At 34.0% G+C, this 13,407-nt stretch overlaps 2 protein-coding genes across 6 annotated transcripts in view; one reads left to right on the top strand and one right to left on the bottom strand.

Moving 5' to 3' along the window:
* The window catches only part of MYH15 (myosin heavy chain 15), a 108,687-nt gene extending 98,682 nt beyond the window's left edge, over nucleotides 1-10,005 (top strand). For 3 of the 5 annotated variants that reach the window (XM_074301118.1, XM_074301123.1, XM_074301120.1), the window contains exons 22-24: nucleotides 1,319-1,370; nucleotides 8,773-8,878; nucleotides 9,820-10,005. The gene's annotated coding sequence lies outside the window, so the exon portion shown is untranslated. The remainder of the gene's footprint in view (nucleotides 1-1,318; nucleotides 1,371-8,772; nucleotides 8,879-9,819) is intronic. The other 2 variants (XM_074301119.1, XM_074301121.1) reach the window with 1 other exon arrangement.
* A 272-nt stretch (nucleotides 10,006-10,277) lies between these two features.
* The window catches only part of HHLA2 (HHLA2 member of B7 family), a 32,573-nt gene continuing 29,443 nt past the window's right edge, over nucleotides 10,278-13,407 (bottom strand). Inside the window, exons 6-7 of the mRNA XM_074301124.1 lie at nucleotides 10,910-10,975; nucleotides 10,278-10,641 (exon numbers count right to left, since the gene is read on the bottom strand). Coding sequence (XP_074157225.1) covers nucleotides 10,637-10,641; nucleotides 10,910-10,975 — 71 coding nt within the window. The 3' untranslated portion in view covers nucleotides 10,278-10,636. The remainder of the gene's footprint in view (nucleotides 10,642-10,909; nucleotides 10,976-13,407) is intronic.

Raw genomic sequence — 13,407 nt, 5'->3', positions numbered from 1 at the left:
TTTACAAAACATATGCATAGGCAATTTTTTCAACATTGACCCTTGCAAAACCTTTTGTTCCAGAATTTCCCCTCCTTCCCCCTGCCCCCTCCACAGATAGTAGGTAGTCCAATACATGTTAAATATGTCAAAATATATGTTAAATCCAATATATGTATACATATTTATACAGTTATCTTGCAGCACAAGAAAAATTGGATCTAGAAAGAGAAAAAAAAAAACCTGAGAAGGAAAAAAATGCTGCAAACAATAACAGAAAGAGTTAAATACTATGTTGTGGTCTATACTCAGTTCCCATAGTCTTCTCTCTGGGTGTAGATGGCTCTCTTCATTACTGATATATTTTTTTCTTTTCAGGATAAATTTGGTTGGTTTGGAACAGATTATAATAAATAATAAATTAGATTTTGATATCACAATTGGATTAAATGATATTGGCCTTCTAGATATATTTTATTTTGGATTGTAAAACTGGGAATTTAGGTTTTAAAGAAGTTCAGTATTTGTACCTGGAATATGTTCATGAGAATATTGTCTCCCCCAATGCCATTGGTACATTGATAGAGATTGTGGGGTACATAAGTTCACTTAAACCCTGTATTAATTCTACTTAATTGCTGTATGAGAAGTATGAGTTTCTATCTGTGAAAGTCAAGTTTCCAGAATAATTTCTCTGTTTAATATCAAAAGAAGTGTTATATAGTAGTGTAATTTATTATCAGAAACTATTAAAGTTAAGCCATTCGTGTGAATGGCTACCTGGATTAGGACATTTTCATTTTGATGAAAAGTGATTTATAATTTCTATATTTTAGCTCTTTTTTCTAATTGTGATAGCATTATTTTAATTCTATGATAATGAAAATAGTTAACATTTATATTTTTGTTGTTCAGTTGTTTCAATCATGTCTGACTCTTCATGATGCCATTTGGGATTTTCTTGGCAAAGATACTGGAGTGGTTTGCCATTTCCTTACAGATGAAGAACCTGAGGCAGAGTTAAGTGACTTGCCCAGGGTCACATAGCTAGTAAGTGTCTGAGGCCAGATTTGAAGTCTTCCTGACTTCAGGACTAGTACTCTCATCAACTGAGCATCTAGCTAGTCTAGCATTTAGATAGTGTTATGTAATTTGTAAAGCAGTTTACATATATTATCTCATTTGATCTTCACATAACCCTATGAAGTAGGTACTATGATATGGGTTCTCTTTATTTTACAGAATAATAAACTGAGAGAGAGATTAAATTATTTGACAAGTCACAAAGTTTAGTGTCTGAAATAGTATTTTTTATAATTAAATTTTATTTTATTTCTAGGTCTGCATTCTTTCCCTGACATTTCTACTCATTGAGAAAAAAAATTGAGAAAGTAAGAAAAACAAAACTTGCTACTCACATGTAGAGTTAAGTAAAATAAATTCCTGCATTGACTATGTGAAAAAAAATCTTAATCTAGTTTGAATCTATTACCTCTCTGCCTGTGGATAGGTAGCATGTTTTATCATGATTCCTCTGAACATTATGATTGGTAAATATATTGATTAGAATTTCCAAGACTTTGAAAGTTGTCTTTATAATATTATTGCTTTTGTATATATAGTTCTCCTGGTTCTGCAAAATGTTGTTTCTTTCTGTATCTCTTTATAATTAGATCTACTTTTTGCTACTCTTTTGTCTGAGATGATGATTGCTATGGTGCCTTTTTACTTCCCCTAGAGCATAATAGATTTTACTCCAGACCCTGATTTTAACTTTGAGTTTCTTTATGTTTTGAATGTATTTCTTATAAGCAATATATTTTTGAATTCTTGTTTTTGCTATTCTCTTCCATTTTATGAGTGGATTGATACTACTTACACTAACAGTTATGATTGTTAACTTTATATTTTCCTTCATACTATTCTCTTATGCTTTTCATTTCCTTTGTTTACCAGCCCCTTTTTAACAGTTTGCTTTAATAAAATGGTTAACTTCTTTGTTATTTTACCCTCCTCCTCATTTTCCTTATTATTTCTTTTCCTTAATTCCTTCCACAATTGTTTTCCTGTTGTGAGAAATGTCATTCAACACCTAATTCTTTCTTTGTCCCCCTCCCCTCCTGGTTCATGGGTCTTCTTTTTATCTCCAACCCTTCTCCTTAGTCTATGGATTTTTATTTATGTATTTCAATTGTGTGAGATAATCTCTCCTATCTTTTCTCTCCCTCCTCTCCTTTTTGTATTCTTCTTGCCCTCTCTTTCCATTTTAAAAAGATTATCAAAATGTAAAAGAATCATTTCCAGACCCTTTAATTACTCTTCCTACGATGTTTAGTTATGATAGAATTCTGAAGAGATATAAATGTCATCTCCCCATATTAGAATGTAAATAGTTTATCCCTGTTCAGTCCCTTAATTTTTGTTTATGTTTTTGCTTTATTTGCTTCTCTTGACATTTGTGTTTTCATTTCAATGTCCTTATACAACTCTAATCTTTTTTTTTTTTTATTAAAACTTTTTTTTTTATTTTTCAAAACATATTCATGGATAATTCTTCAACATTAACCCTTGCAAAATCTTGTGTTTCAGTTCCCTACATCTTCTCTCACCCCTCCCCTAGATGACAAGTACTCCAATATATGTTAAACATGGTAGAAAGATATGTTAAATCCAATATATGCATACATATTTATACAATTATCTTGCTGCAAAAGAAAAATCAAATCAAACTAGAAAAATGAGAAAGAAAATAAAATGTAAGCAAACAACAACAAAAAGAGTGAAAATGCTATGTTATGAACCACACTCAGTTCCCACAGTACTCTCTCTTGATGTAGATGGCTTTCTTCATGACAAGATCATTGGTACTAGTCTGAATCATCTCATTGTTAAGAGAGTCATGTCCATCAGAATTGATTGTATAATATTGTTATTGCTGTGTACAATGATCTCCTGGTTCTGCTCATTTCACTTAGCATCAGTTCATGTAAGTCTTTCCAGGCCTCTCTGAAATCATTCTGCCTATCATTTCTTACAGAATAATAATATTCTGTAACATTCATATACCATAACTTATTTAGCCATTCTAACTTATGGGCATCCATTCATTTTCCAGTTTCTTGCCACTACAAAAAGGGCTGCTACAAACATTTTTGCACATGTGGGTCCCTTTCCCTTCTTTAAGATCTCTTTGTGATATCAACCCAGTAGAAACACCGTTGGATCAAAGGATATGCACAGTTTGATAACTCTTTTGTCATAGTTCCAAGTTGTTTTCCAGAATGGTTGGATCTGTTCACAATTCCACAACAATGTATCAGGGTCCTAGTTTTCCCACATCCCCTCTAAGATTCATTATTATTTTTTCCTGTCATCTTAGCCAATCTGAGAGGTGTGTAGTGGTATCTCAGAACAATTCTGTTCTTTTCATTAGAAATGTTTAGATGTCGTCTTTTAAAGGTCTCTTTTTTCTCCTCTAGAATTATGCTCAGTTTTTTACAAGAAAAGTTCTCCTTGGCTGTGAGTTTAGATTTTTCGCTTTTTGAAATGCTATATTCCAAGCTTTCCATTTCTTTAGAGTAGTGGCTGCAAAATCTTCTGTGACTGATTATAATTCCTTATTCGTTCTTTGTGGCTGCTTGCAATATTTTTCTTTGACCTGGAAGTTCTGAAGTTTGGTTATAAAAATCAGGGAATTTTGTACTGAGACTAATTCTTTCTATTCCTACTTTGCCCTCTGGTTCTAAGCTGAGGTGGTATTAAATATGGATATCTTACTAATTCCAAGTTCAGTATAACTCGACAGTACCTATTTCCAATTCTATTTTGGTAGATGGACCTGTGTCACTGTAAGTTATTAAGTAAAATATGCCACAATATTCTATTGCAAAAGACAAATGAATTCAAATATTTATAAAATAAATATGTTTAATGTCTTTTCACATGAATAGTGCAGGCAATATCTCAGTGGATAAACTAATAGTATCTTTGTGTTTGGGAAGTAGAATAATTTTTAATGCTTTGATTTGGAATGTTTAAAATATAATTGTAAAATTGGACAGTAGCTATCTTAAGATAGCATTCTGCCAAATCAGATTAAGTCTGTGTGTTCCAAGTGTACATAAAAAATGGCATGTAGAGTATGAAATCTAAAAATGTAATTTATTTAATAATGGATCAGGTAAATTTGAATCAAAGCTACAGGAAAAAAATTGAGTAGAATCTAATGCCTTGAAATATTAAGTCACAACTTTTAGCCATGTAATCCTAAATTGATAAAAGGAATGCTGGACTTGTGGAGAAAGTTATAGTCAGGCTTTGCTTGTTGAGTGGCTCTGAAGGGATAATCTGAAGGGACAGCAGAAAGTCAAGAAATAATAGATCCTGCATGAGATTTTTATAAGAGAATTGGGTAGACTTTTAAAAATTTTTGATCACTTTAATTTTATATCAGCTCCATTTCCCAATACACTTTTCATCCTTTGTAACAAAGAATAAAAAAATAAAAACAATTCATCAAAACAAACCAACATATTAACCAAGTAACATATTATATTCTATGTTTGTACCCATAGTACCCCATCTACGCAAAGAAGGCAGGGAGGTAAATTCTTATATCTTCTCTTTGGTATCAAGTTTGGCTATTATAATTTCAAAACATTTTGTTTCTATTTATGTTATTTCCAGCATTTTATATGTTGCTTTCCTGGTTCAGAGTTAATTAATGTTTATCTAAATTTTCTCATGCTTTTCTGAATTCTTCATGTTCAATGTTTCTTATAGAAAATTGATTTTTTATTATATTCATTCCTTTTTTGTTAGTTCCTTGATATCAAAAAAGTGCTACTTTAAATATTTTCAAGTTTTTGAAGCCTTTCTTTTTATCATTGCCATCTTTGAAGTGTATGCCTAACAACTGAGTTTCTGAATCAAAATATGTAGACATTTAGTCTTTTTCTTAGAAGAATGCCCAAGTATTTTAAAGAATGGTTGAATTAATATATAATCACAGCAACAGTATATTAGTATTTTTTTGAGGCTGGGGTTAAGTCACTTGTCCAGGGTCACACAGCTAGGAAGTGTTAAGTGTCTGAGACTAGATTTGAACTTGCGTCCTCCTGAATTCAAGGATGGTGCTCTATCCACTGTGCCACCTAACTGCCCCTGGGAGTATGTATTTTAAGTTTCTCCAATATTGCAATTATATGTCACAGTGTATAAAGAATTGGGTCTAGAATCATGAAGATCTAAATTAAATTCTTTAAGATACTGGCTAAATATAGGACCATGAGCAAGTCACTTAACATCTGCCTAACTCAGTTTCCTCATCTGTAAAATGGAAATAATAGCATCTGTAAAATGGATAAAATGAGGTAATATTTGTAAAGCACTTTGTGAACTTTAAAGCAACATATAAATGTTAGCTATTATTAAAACTTTGTCATTTTTGTTGATTTGCTAAATATGAGATATTACCTCAGATGTTTTGATATGCTTCTATTATTATTGATTTGGAGTAATCTCTCAGAAAGATGATAATAATAATAATAATTTCTACTTGTGAGAATTATTTGTTCATATCCTTTGTGTGTATATCCACTGCCAAACAGAAATCAGATTTTTATCAGATCTACTTGTAAAATTTTTTTCTTCTAGTCAATCACTTCCCTTCTTACTCTACTTACATTAATGTTGTTTGTCCAAAATTTTTTCAATATCATTCAATTGAAATTATGTATTTTATCACTGCAAACTTTCACACTTGGTTAAGAATTCTCCCTTTAGTTGTACCTGAAATATATCAAAATCATTAGAGTTCTCTAAAAAGATCTAATGATTTTGAAGTTTAATTTCACAGATTCAGAAGGCAGTAATGCTAGGAATCCACATACTAGAGCATCACATAGGATGCTCTTATATGCAAGAGATAATATCTTCCCTCTGGCCAATTTAGTTTACTAAAATCTGTTTGTGCTCATGTGAGTTTGATGCTTTAATATGAATACACTAGTATGTCAATATTTAGTTTGATTTGTGGAAAGCTTTCTCCAGCAATTAAAAAGTATAAGAGACCTTTGGAAGTTTGAAATAATCTTAGGCTTCTCTGATTCTGATTATGTGTGAGGAGGGGGAGAGGAGAGAAATCACCAAATGGTTAAGTGAGAAAAAAATAGGCTTCATGAAATGTTTAAACCTAAAAAAGAAATATGAAAAAGAATGCCCATATTTTTATATAATTTCAATTGATTAAGAAATCAATTACCATGATTAAGAAAATGATTTTAAGAAATTTTCAGATTTATTGCGATTAAAAGCTACTTAGATTTTGTAAATTTCTATATAAGAGTTTACCAGTTCAAATACTTTCTCTTTGTACTGATGAACTTAGATTTATATCTCTCTCTTATGCTCAGATTGAAGTATGATAATTTTGTAGTAACCAATAATCAATTTGATCCAAAATCCATTCAAAACTTTCATCAAATTATTTAGTAGACTAAATATCCAGTGTCACCTTTGAGGACACCAAGATCAGGATATAGAATCAAAAGAGCCTGTTTTGAAAATATATCTCAAAAACAAGGAATACTTGGAATGCAATAACAATGAAAATTTGAGCTGTTTTGATAGTGTTTCAATGAAGTTGTTGAAACAACACCAGTATTAAATTGTGATAATTGATTGTCATCATGCTTTGAACATCACTGCAGATGACCTAGGAGGTAGCCCCAATATTGGATAAGAGAAGGTAGTTTTTCAAAGACAATGAAAGAATTTGCCAAATTCATTCATCCAGAAGAAGAATGGAACATACTTTAATGGAAAGAACATTAAACTTTCCTGCTAAAGTGGAGTCATGGGACTTGAATTTTAATTGATACTATTGAATTCATCTTGGATAAATCACTCAATCTCACTAAGTTTCAGGTTCCTTATATATAAAATGAAGGGAGTGGATTAGAAGGCCTATGAGGTTCCTTCCAGTTCAAGATCTATGATCACACACACACACACAATCCTGATTGATCAAAACTTGATTTAATATTCTTTAAGGTTATACAGCATAAATTATAAACTTTATCCATTTCCTAGAATCAAATAAAGTGGAAAGAAATTAGGTACAGATCATCTGTGAAAGGCCATCCTATAATTCTAAGATCCAGACTTAGGAGATAAGAATCAATGAACCATAAGAATGTCCCTCTCCCTCCTCTCAGAGTGAAGTCTTTTAACCTGTAAGGAAGATAAACATATGTTCTATGAGTAGTCATAGAATATACTTCCATAATTTCTTATCAAAACAAATCATTTCACAAATGATCTTGTTACAAAAATATTACAAAATAACATCCATTTCTAGGAGACACTGTTGTATGAAAATAGGTGTATGAAATCCATTAAAAAATCAGTTAAGTGACCTTTAGTCTATTAATAAAGTTATACTGATTTCCAGATCACTTCTTGTTGTGATATGGGAGCTGGAGGTTTAACTCAGACCTGTAGAATGAATTTCTTCATGTGAGAGGATGATGATGATACAAGGAGATTGAGAGGCATTTGCTGTTCTTTGACCTCACTAAGAGGCAGTTGTGTTGTCTGATCTCTCTTCTCTTCCCTCTGCCTCCAATTTATTTCATTCCCAGTCCGCAATACCTGTGTCAGTAAAGGCTGCTTTGCAACTCCTTCAGATGTTATGATTCACAGCTGTGGTAGCTCTTGGAGAATTGACTTGTCCCTTCACCTAGGCATGGTCCTTAACAATTCCTCATATTTTTGTTTTAGACGTGATTATTCCCCCTCACACATACAGCATGTTCAGTAAATTTGTGCATTTGCTCTTAACTGAGTCCTCATACTGAGAAATGCAAGCAGCACTATCATCTCTATCATGGATGGTTGTAGGATGAAATACTACAGCAGGTGTTGATCTTGTGAGATATCATGGAGGTAAACTTTCAAACGGAGAAGAGGACTATGTTCAAAACAGGCATTTAAGTCTCTCATCAGTCTACTGGCTCGGTCCTTTTATGTGTTGGCTCATTTAATTACTCCAACTAAAAACATCTTACCAGGTCTCTTCTCCCTTTCTTCCCATGAGTTACCAAAGGAACTCTGGGATGATCCTAATCATGAACAGCTCTTGGGCACTGCTGCTTCTTTGTTTATGCCCCATGTTTGGGCACCATATGTTGCGATACAGGAGCCACCAACCAGCGGCTGCTGGAGGTCTAACTCAGACCTGTAGAATGTCTCTCTTTATGTGAAAGGATGATGATGATGATGATGATGATACAAAAAGACTGAGAGGCAGTTGCATTGTCTGATCTCTCTCCTCTTCTCTCTTGCCTCCAATTTATTTCATCCCCAGTTCACAAGCAATACCTGTGTCAGTAAAGATTGCTTTGCAACTCCTTCAGATGTTATGATTCACAGCTGTGAAGGCTCTTGGAGAATTGACCTGCCCCTTCACTTAAGCATGGTTAACAACTTCTATTCTCAGTGCCTAGGTTGGCCAACCCCACTGAAATTTAATTTATAAGCTAAATACAGGAAACTACAAGATGCTAGAAGAACATCCTATATTGTGGTGCATGCATTTCATGAGATGAGACACACTAATAGAATACTGATCAAATGCCTTGAGTAACTCAACCTGTTTACTGTGCCTATTCATATATCACATTGTAGATTGTGGAAACTGGCTCAGAAGAATTGAGTTCAGTCAGAAAGTCAGGCTATGTTTAAACTTAATAGCATCGTGTTCTTTTCTTCATTACTATTTGTTATCCTCAGCTCTGGAACTATTCAGATAAAGATCTGTTACAATCCCCAACTGAAGACCAAGAGAACATGCCCCCAACTTTAAATGGAGAATAATAAACTTGCAGTCAGTCATGAGGTGAGCCAGATTCTCCCTCCTTCCTTTTTTCTTTTTTGCTGCCTCAACTATTATAAAAAAAGATTTAGGAACAGAAATGACAGATGATTAGTTATATAGTCACTGGGAAATTAAAAAACAAACAAACAAAACTAATGAGGTAACACCAGTCGATGTCAAAGATGGCACATATTCTGTAGGCTATAAAAATTGGGAAACTCTCTGTCAAGGTCCATTTCTAAGGAGATCAGAAAAGCATTGATCAGTGTTGAAAGCAATAAATCTTTTTGTTTGGAAAGTTTAAAGGAAGACCAGGTGGCTTTAAAATAAAGAATAAGGGGCAAATGTTAGGAAAGGCAAATGAACTCCTCATAATGGGGCCAGGATTAAGATTTCCAAACTAGAGAAGTTCATCACCCTCTTCATAACAGACCAGGACTTATGCCTTCAAACAGAGATAGTCTATTGATCTTTCTCAAAAGAAAAACTGGGAAGAGAGAAAGTTTATAACCAAGGACCAGGCATGATGGTCTCCAAATTGAAGCAAGGAAAAAGAATCCACTATAGTGATTCTGGATCCATACTTTAGGATATCATAGGGAAGACTGGAATCACGGCTGCTTTCTCAGTTTGATAGAAAGGGGATAAAGGGATCATAGCAGCTATGAGATCAAAGCTGCTCAGAGATGTTTTATAGACAGGTAAAGAGTCCCTGCCCAGGCAAGTCCGAATTGTTTTCCACCCCTGATTTCACAGTAGGAGAGACACTAATCAGATATGAATTTAGAAGTTTCTAAACTTTAAGCTTTTAAAACATAGAACATTGAAGTATTGAAATGTTTCAGAATAAGGGCAAGGGAAGAACAAAAGGAAATGAGAAAGAGGGTATAATCAGAAAAACTCTGCTTTTATGTAAATTTGACTTTCTTTTTCTTTCTTTTTTTGTTACACCTTTCAAACAGATCTGGGGATACTGGCTTTGAATGGCACTGATGGTTGTTATGAAACATGTTGTATAGACCCAAAACAAGATACAATATTCCCAGAAGTGCCTGGAAGAACTTGTAGTACCTGTACTTTTTAGCCTTTGGGCCTTGGCTGTTTATGGTGACATCTCTTCAATAAATCATGTTAAGAAATGTAAATTATTTATCTGTACTGTCTTTTTTTTGTCTCTACTATACTAATGGGCTGGTAATAGAATCACTCCTTTAATGAATATTTGCTGATGGGGAAAATGAGGAAAATGGAACAGAGAACTTAAGTCACCTATTTTGCTCCTAAATTCCTGTGACTTCCAAAGTCAGATAGTGTATCATCAGTTTGTTTCCACAGCCAGTTTTGAATCATTGAAGACACTGAATCATTGAAGAGCTCAGAGTGCTCTGCCACAGTTGGACACAAATAGTCCCTAGGAACATTTGGGGTAGCTTCTCTAATTTTATTAATCTCATATTTTGGGGGCCAATTCAATTCTGTTTTGTTCATAGAACATAGCATCTTCTCTGATGAGGGCATGCTATGATGAGCAAGCTTGTGCCAGTGTCTTCCATGTCATATAATTAATTCCAAAGTTTTTTTCCCCCTGAGGCAATTGGGTTAAGTGACTTGCCCAGGGTCACAAAGCCAGGAAAAGTATTAAGTGTCTGAGACCAGATTTTAACTCAGTTCCTCCTGACTCCAGAGTTGGTGCTCTATCCACTGTACCCCCATACTGCCCCGGATTCCAGAGTTCTTAAGAGATGACTTGAGAATGTCTTTGTATCAGAAGAGGAGGATTCATGCTGAAAATGAAAGAAGAGAAAGTAAGACAACTGTAACTTTGGTTAAAAACAGTATCAAGCTATTTGATAATTTGTGATAACTGATTTCCCCGTCTGCTACAATAAATATAGATCATGATATATCATGGAAAGAAAACTATTCAGGCTGATTTGTATCATTTCCTTTGTCTGCAAATTATTTACTTGAATTCTAAGAATGCTGCTGGAGAAAAGGTGGCTGTCATTGAAACTTGAAATTTAGAATTTGGATGAAAGAAAAATGACTGACCTGTTATCTCTTCTTGGTTTGCAGGAACAAATCGGGGGTATGAAATAGACCTTCTTATCCTATATACTATAACAAGTAAAAAAAAAAAAGCCAAAATCAAGAGGATTCTTTAAACAAAATAAAGTTTTGGAATCAAAGGACTTGATTATGTTTGAAAGGGCACATGAAGGAAAATTAATAATTAGCTATGAAAGACAAAAAGACTTTCCAAAATGCACTATTTGAGAGTATCAGAAATAGGTAAGAAATCTTAAGAGCATTCAGAAAAGAATGTATGAAATACAGTTGAAATAAGTCTGGTAATTAGAATCTGTGTCTGGCAAAATTTTGTGCTAGTTACCTTAATTTATTTTTACTTTAAAAAATTTTGTTGGCCAATTAGAAAATATTTCTTCTTTCTCTATCCCACCTTTCCTCTATAGTATACTTTGACCAATATTGATAACAAATAGAATAAATCAAAATAAGGGAGGATATGATGAGCTTTGGAAGGTTCATCATAAATGGTGCTAAATGTTAAGAGACATCACTAGGATAAATTTTTTTTTTCTGAGATTCAAGAACATATATATACACAGTGATGAAAGATAAGGTATGGAAATTTGACATTGCATCCAGGAACATTAATTCTTCTGGAAGCTTTGAACTTTTTAAATCTCTAAGCCAGCAGTATTTATGAGAAAAATGTATCTTCCAAAGTTCATTGATGTGCAATATATTATTTCATATAAAGAAATTAGACTGTGACTCTTGAGAAGCATGTGACTTTTTCACATGTTACTTTCATATCATAAATACTTCTTAGTATCATCGTTTAAATACTTCTCCGGATAGAGATAGCCTGCAGAAGTTATATTTAAAATTCCTGCAACCAAATTCCCTTCCTAATTCTTGTTGGTTATGGAAAGGAATCTATCTTACCTTGTCTAACTTCCTGGCCATTCACAAAATTTGAATCAACAATGCAAGTGTACATTGTTACTCCAAAATCGTCTACACATTCTGGTAAGTGTTGTTTAGAGAAATAGAAGAAATGAAATAATGTAATCTCACTGAAATCAAGCGAGAAAACAGTATGTGAGAGATGGGAGTGGTTAGCAGAAATAAATTTCTTAAGATCAAGGAGAATTAAAATGGAAAAAAGAACATTGTATTTGATGAGTTAGTGGTCATCAGTGACTTTTGAGAAAGCAGAAGCAGTGTATAGAAGCCAATGGCACCTTCACTCATTCTCCCATACTGGAAAACTTAAAATTATTAATGACATTTTTGTCTCCTTCCCTTCTTATTTCCTGACATGTTAGAAATCCTTTTCTACCTCTGCAATATTTCTCTCTCTTTCCATTTGTCTCTCCCTTCCTTTTCTCCTTTCCACCCTCCCTCCTTCCTCCCTTCTCTCCTTCCCTCCTTTTTTCTTTCCCTCCTTCCTCCCTTCCCTCTTTCTTTCCTTCCCACCTGCCTCCCTTCCTACCTGCCTTCCCTCCTACTTGCCTTCCCTCCCTCCCTCCTTCTTTTCTCCCTTCCCTCCCTTCCTCCCTCCCTTTTTTCCTCCCTTCTTCCTTCCTTCCCTCTCTCCTCTTTCTCTTCCTTCCTTCCTTTTCCCTTCCTTCCTTTCCTTCTCTTCTTTCTTCCTTCCTTCCTTCCCTTCTCTTCTTTCCTTCTTCCCTCCTTTCCATCTTCTCTCCTTCCTTTCTTCCTTCCTATTTCCTTCCCTCCCTCCCTCTCTTCCTTCACATAGGTCAATTGTCTCTTAGTTTCCATCTTGGCTGTACTCTGTTGGACCTCTCTATTATGACACCATGCTAGATGCCTTCTTCCTCTGATCCTCCCTTGATTTTCTGCTTTCTTTTATGTTGTCTTCTCTTAAATTTTAAATTCCTTGATGGCAAGAACTGTCTTTTACCTTTCCTCTGAGCATGTTACTAGGCTCATAAGTGTTTAATCAATGTTAATTGACTGGCTAAGACATCCTCTATACCACTGCCAGATTAATTTTCATCATGTGCAAACCTGAATAGATCACTCTTCCAATTAAAACCTTCCATAACTCCCTTTGACTTCTAAGGTTTTTTTTTAATCCAGCTATCCACAATCTTGTACAATCTTATTTTTCTAATATTTCTCATCTTATTTCTGTCCCCCAGTCTATACTTCAGTCAAAATGAACTTAAATATATCTTTCATTTTCTGCCTCCATGTCTTTTATTATGCCTAATCTTAATTACTCACTGAATTTCTAAAACTCAAATTCTATCTCTAATAGTGAACCTTCCTTGAGAATTTCTCTGCCAAGTTAGTCATCATCATCTTAAGGCCTCACAAATCAAGTAGAAAAAAGTCAGATATAAAATCATAGGATCTCAGTTCAAATTCTTGCTCTTTTATTTTCTTCACATGTTACCTCAGGCAAATCACCTCATCTTTACGAACCCCTTTCCTCATCTGTTAAATCTAGAGGGTAAGCTAGATTTTAGGAAATCTTCAAGGGCCATTCCAGC

The sequence above is a fragment of the Sminthopsis crassicaudata genome, chromosome 3 (genome assembly GCF_048593235.1).
Source record: "Sminthopsis crassicaudata isolate SCR6 chromosome 3, ASM4859323v1, whole genome shotgun sequence".
Taxonomy (NCBI): domain Eukaryota; kingdom Metazoa; phylum Chordata; class Mammalia; order Dasyuromorphia; family Dasyuridae; genus Sminthopsis; species Sminthopsis crassicaudata.
This window is presented reverse-complemented; position numbering and strand designations above follow the sequence as displayed.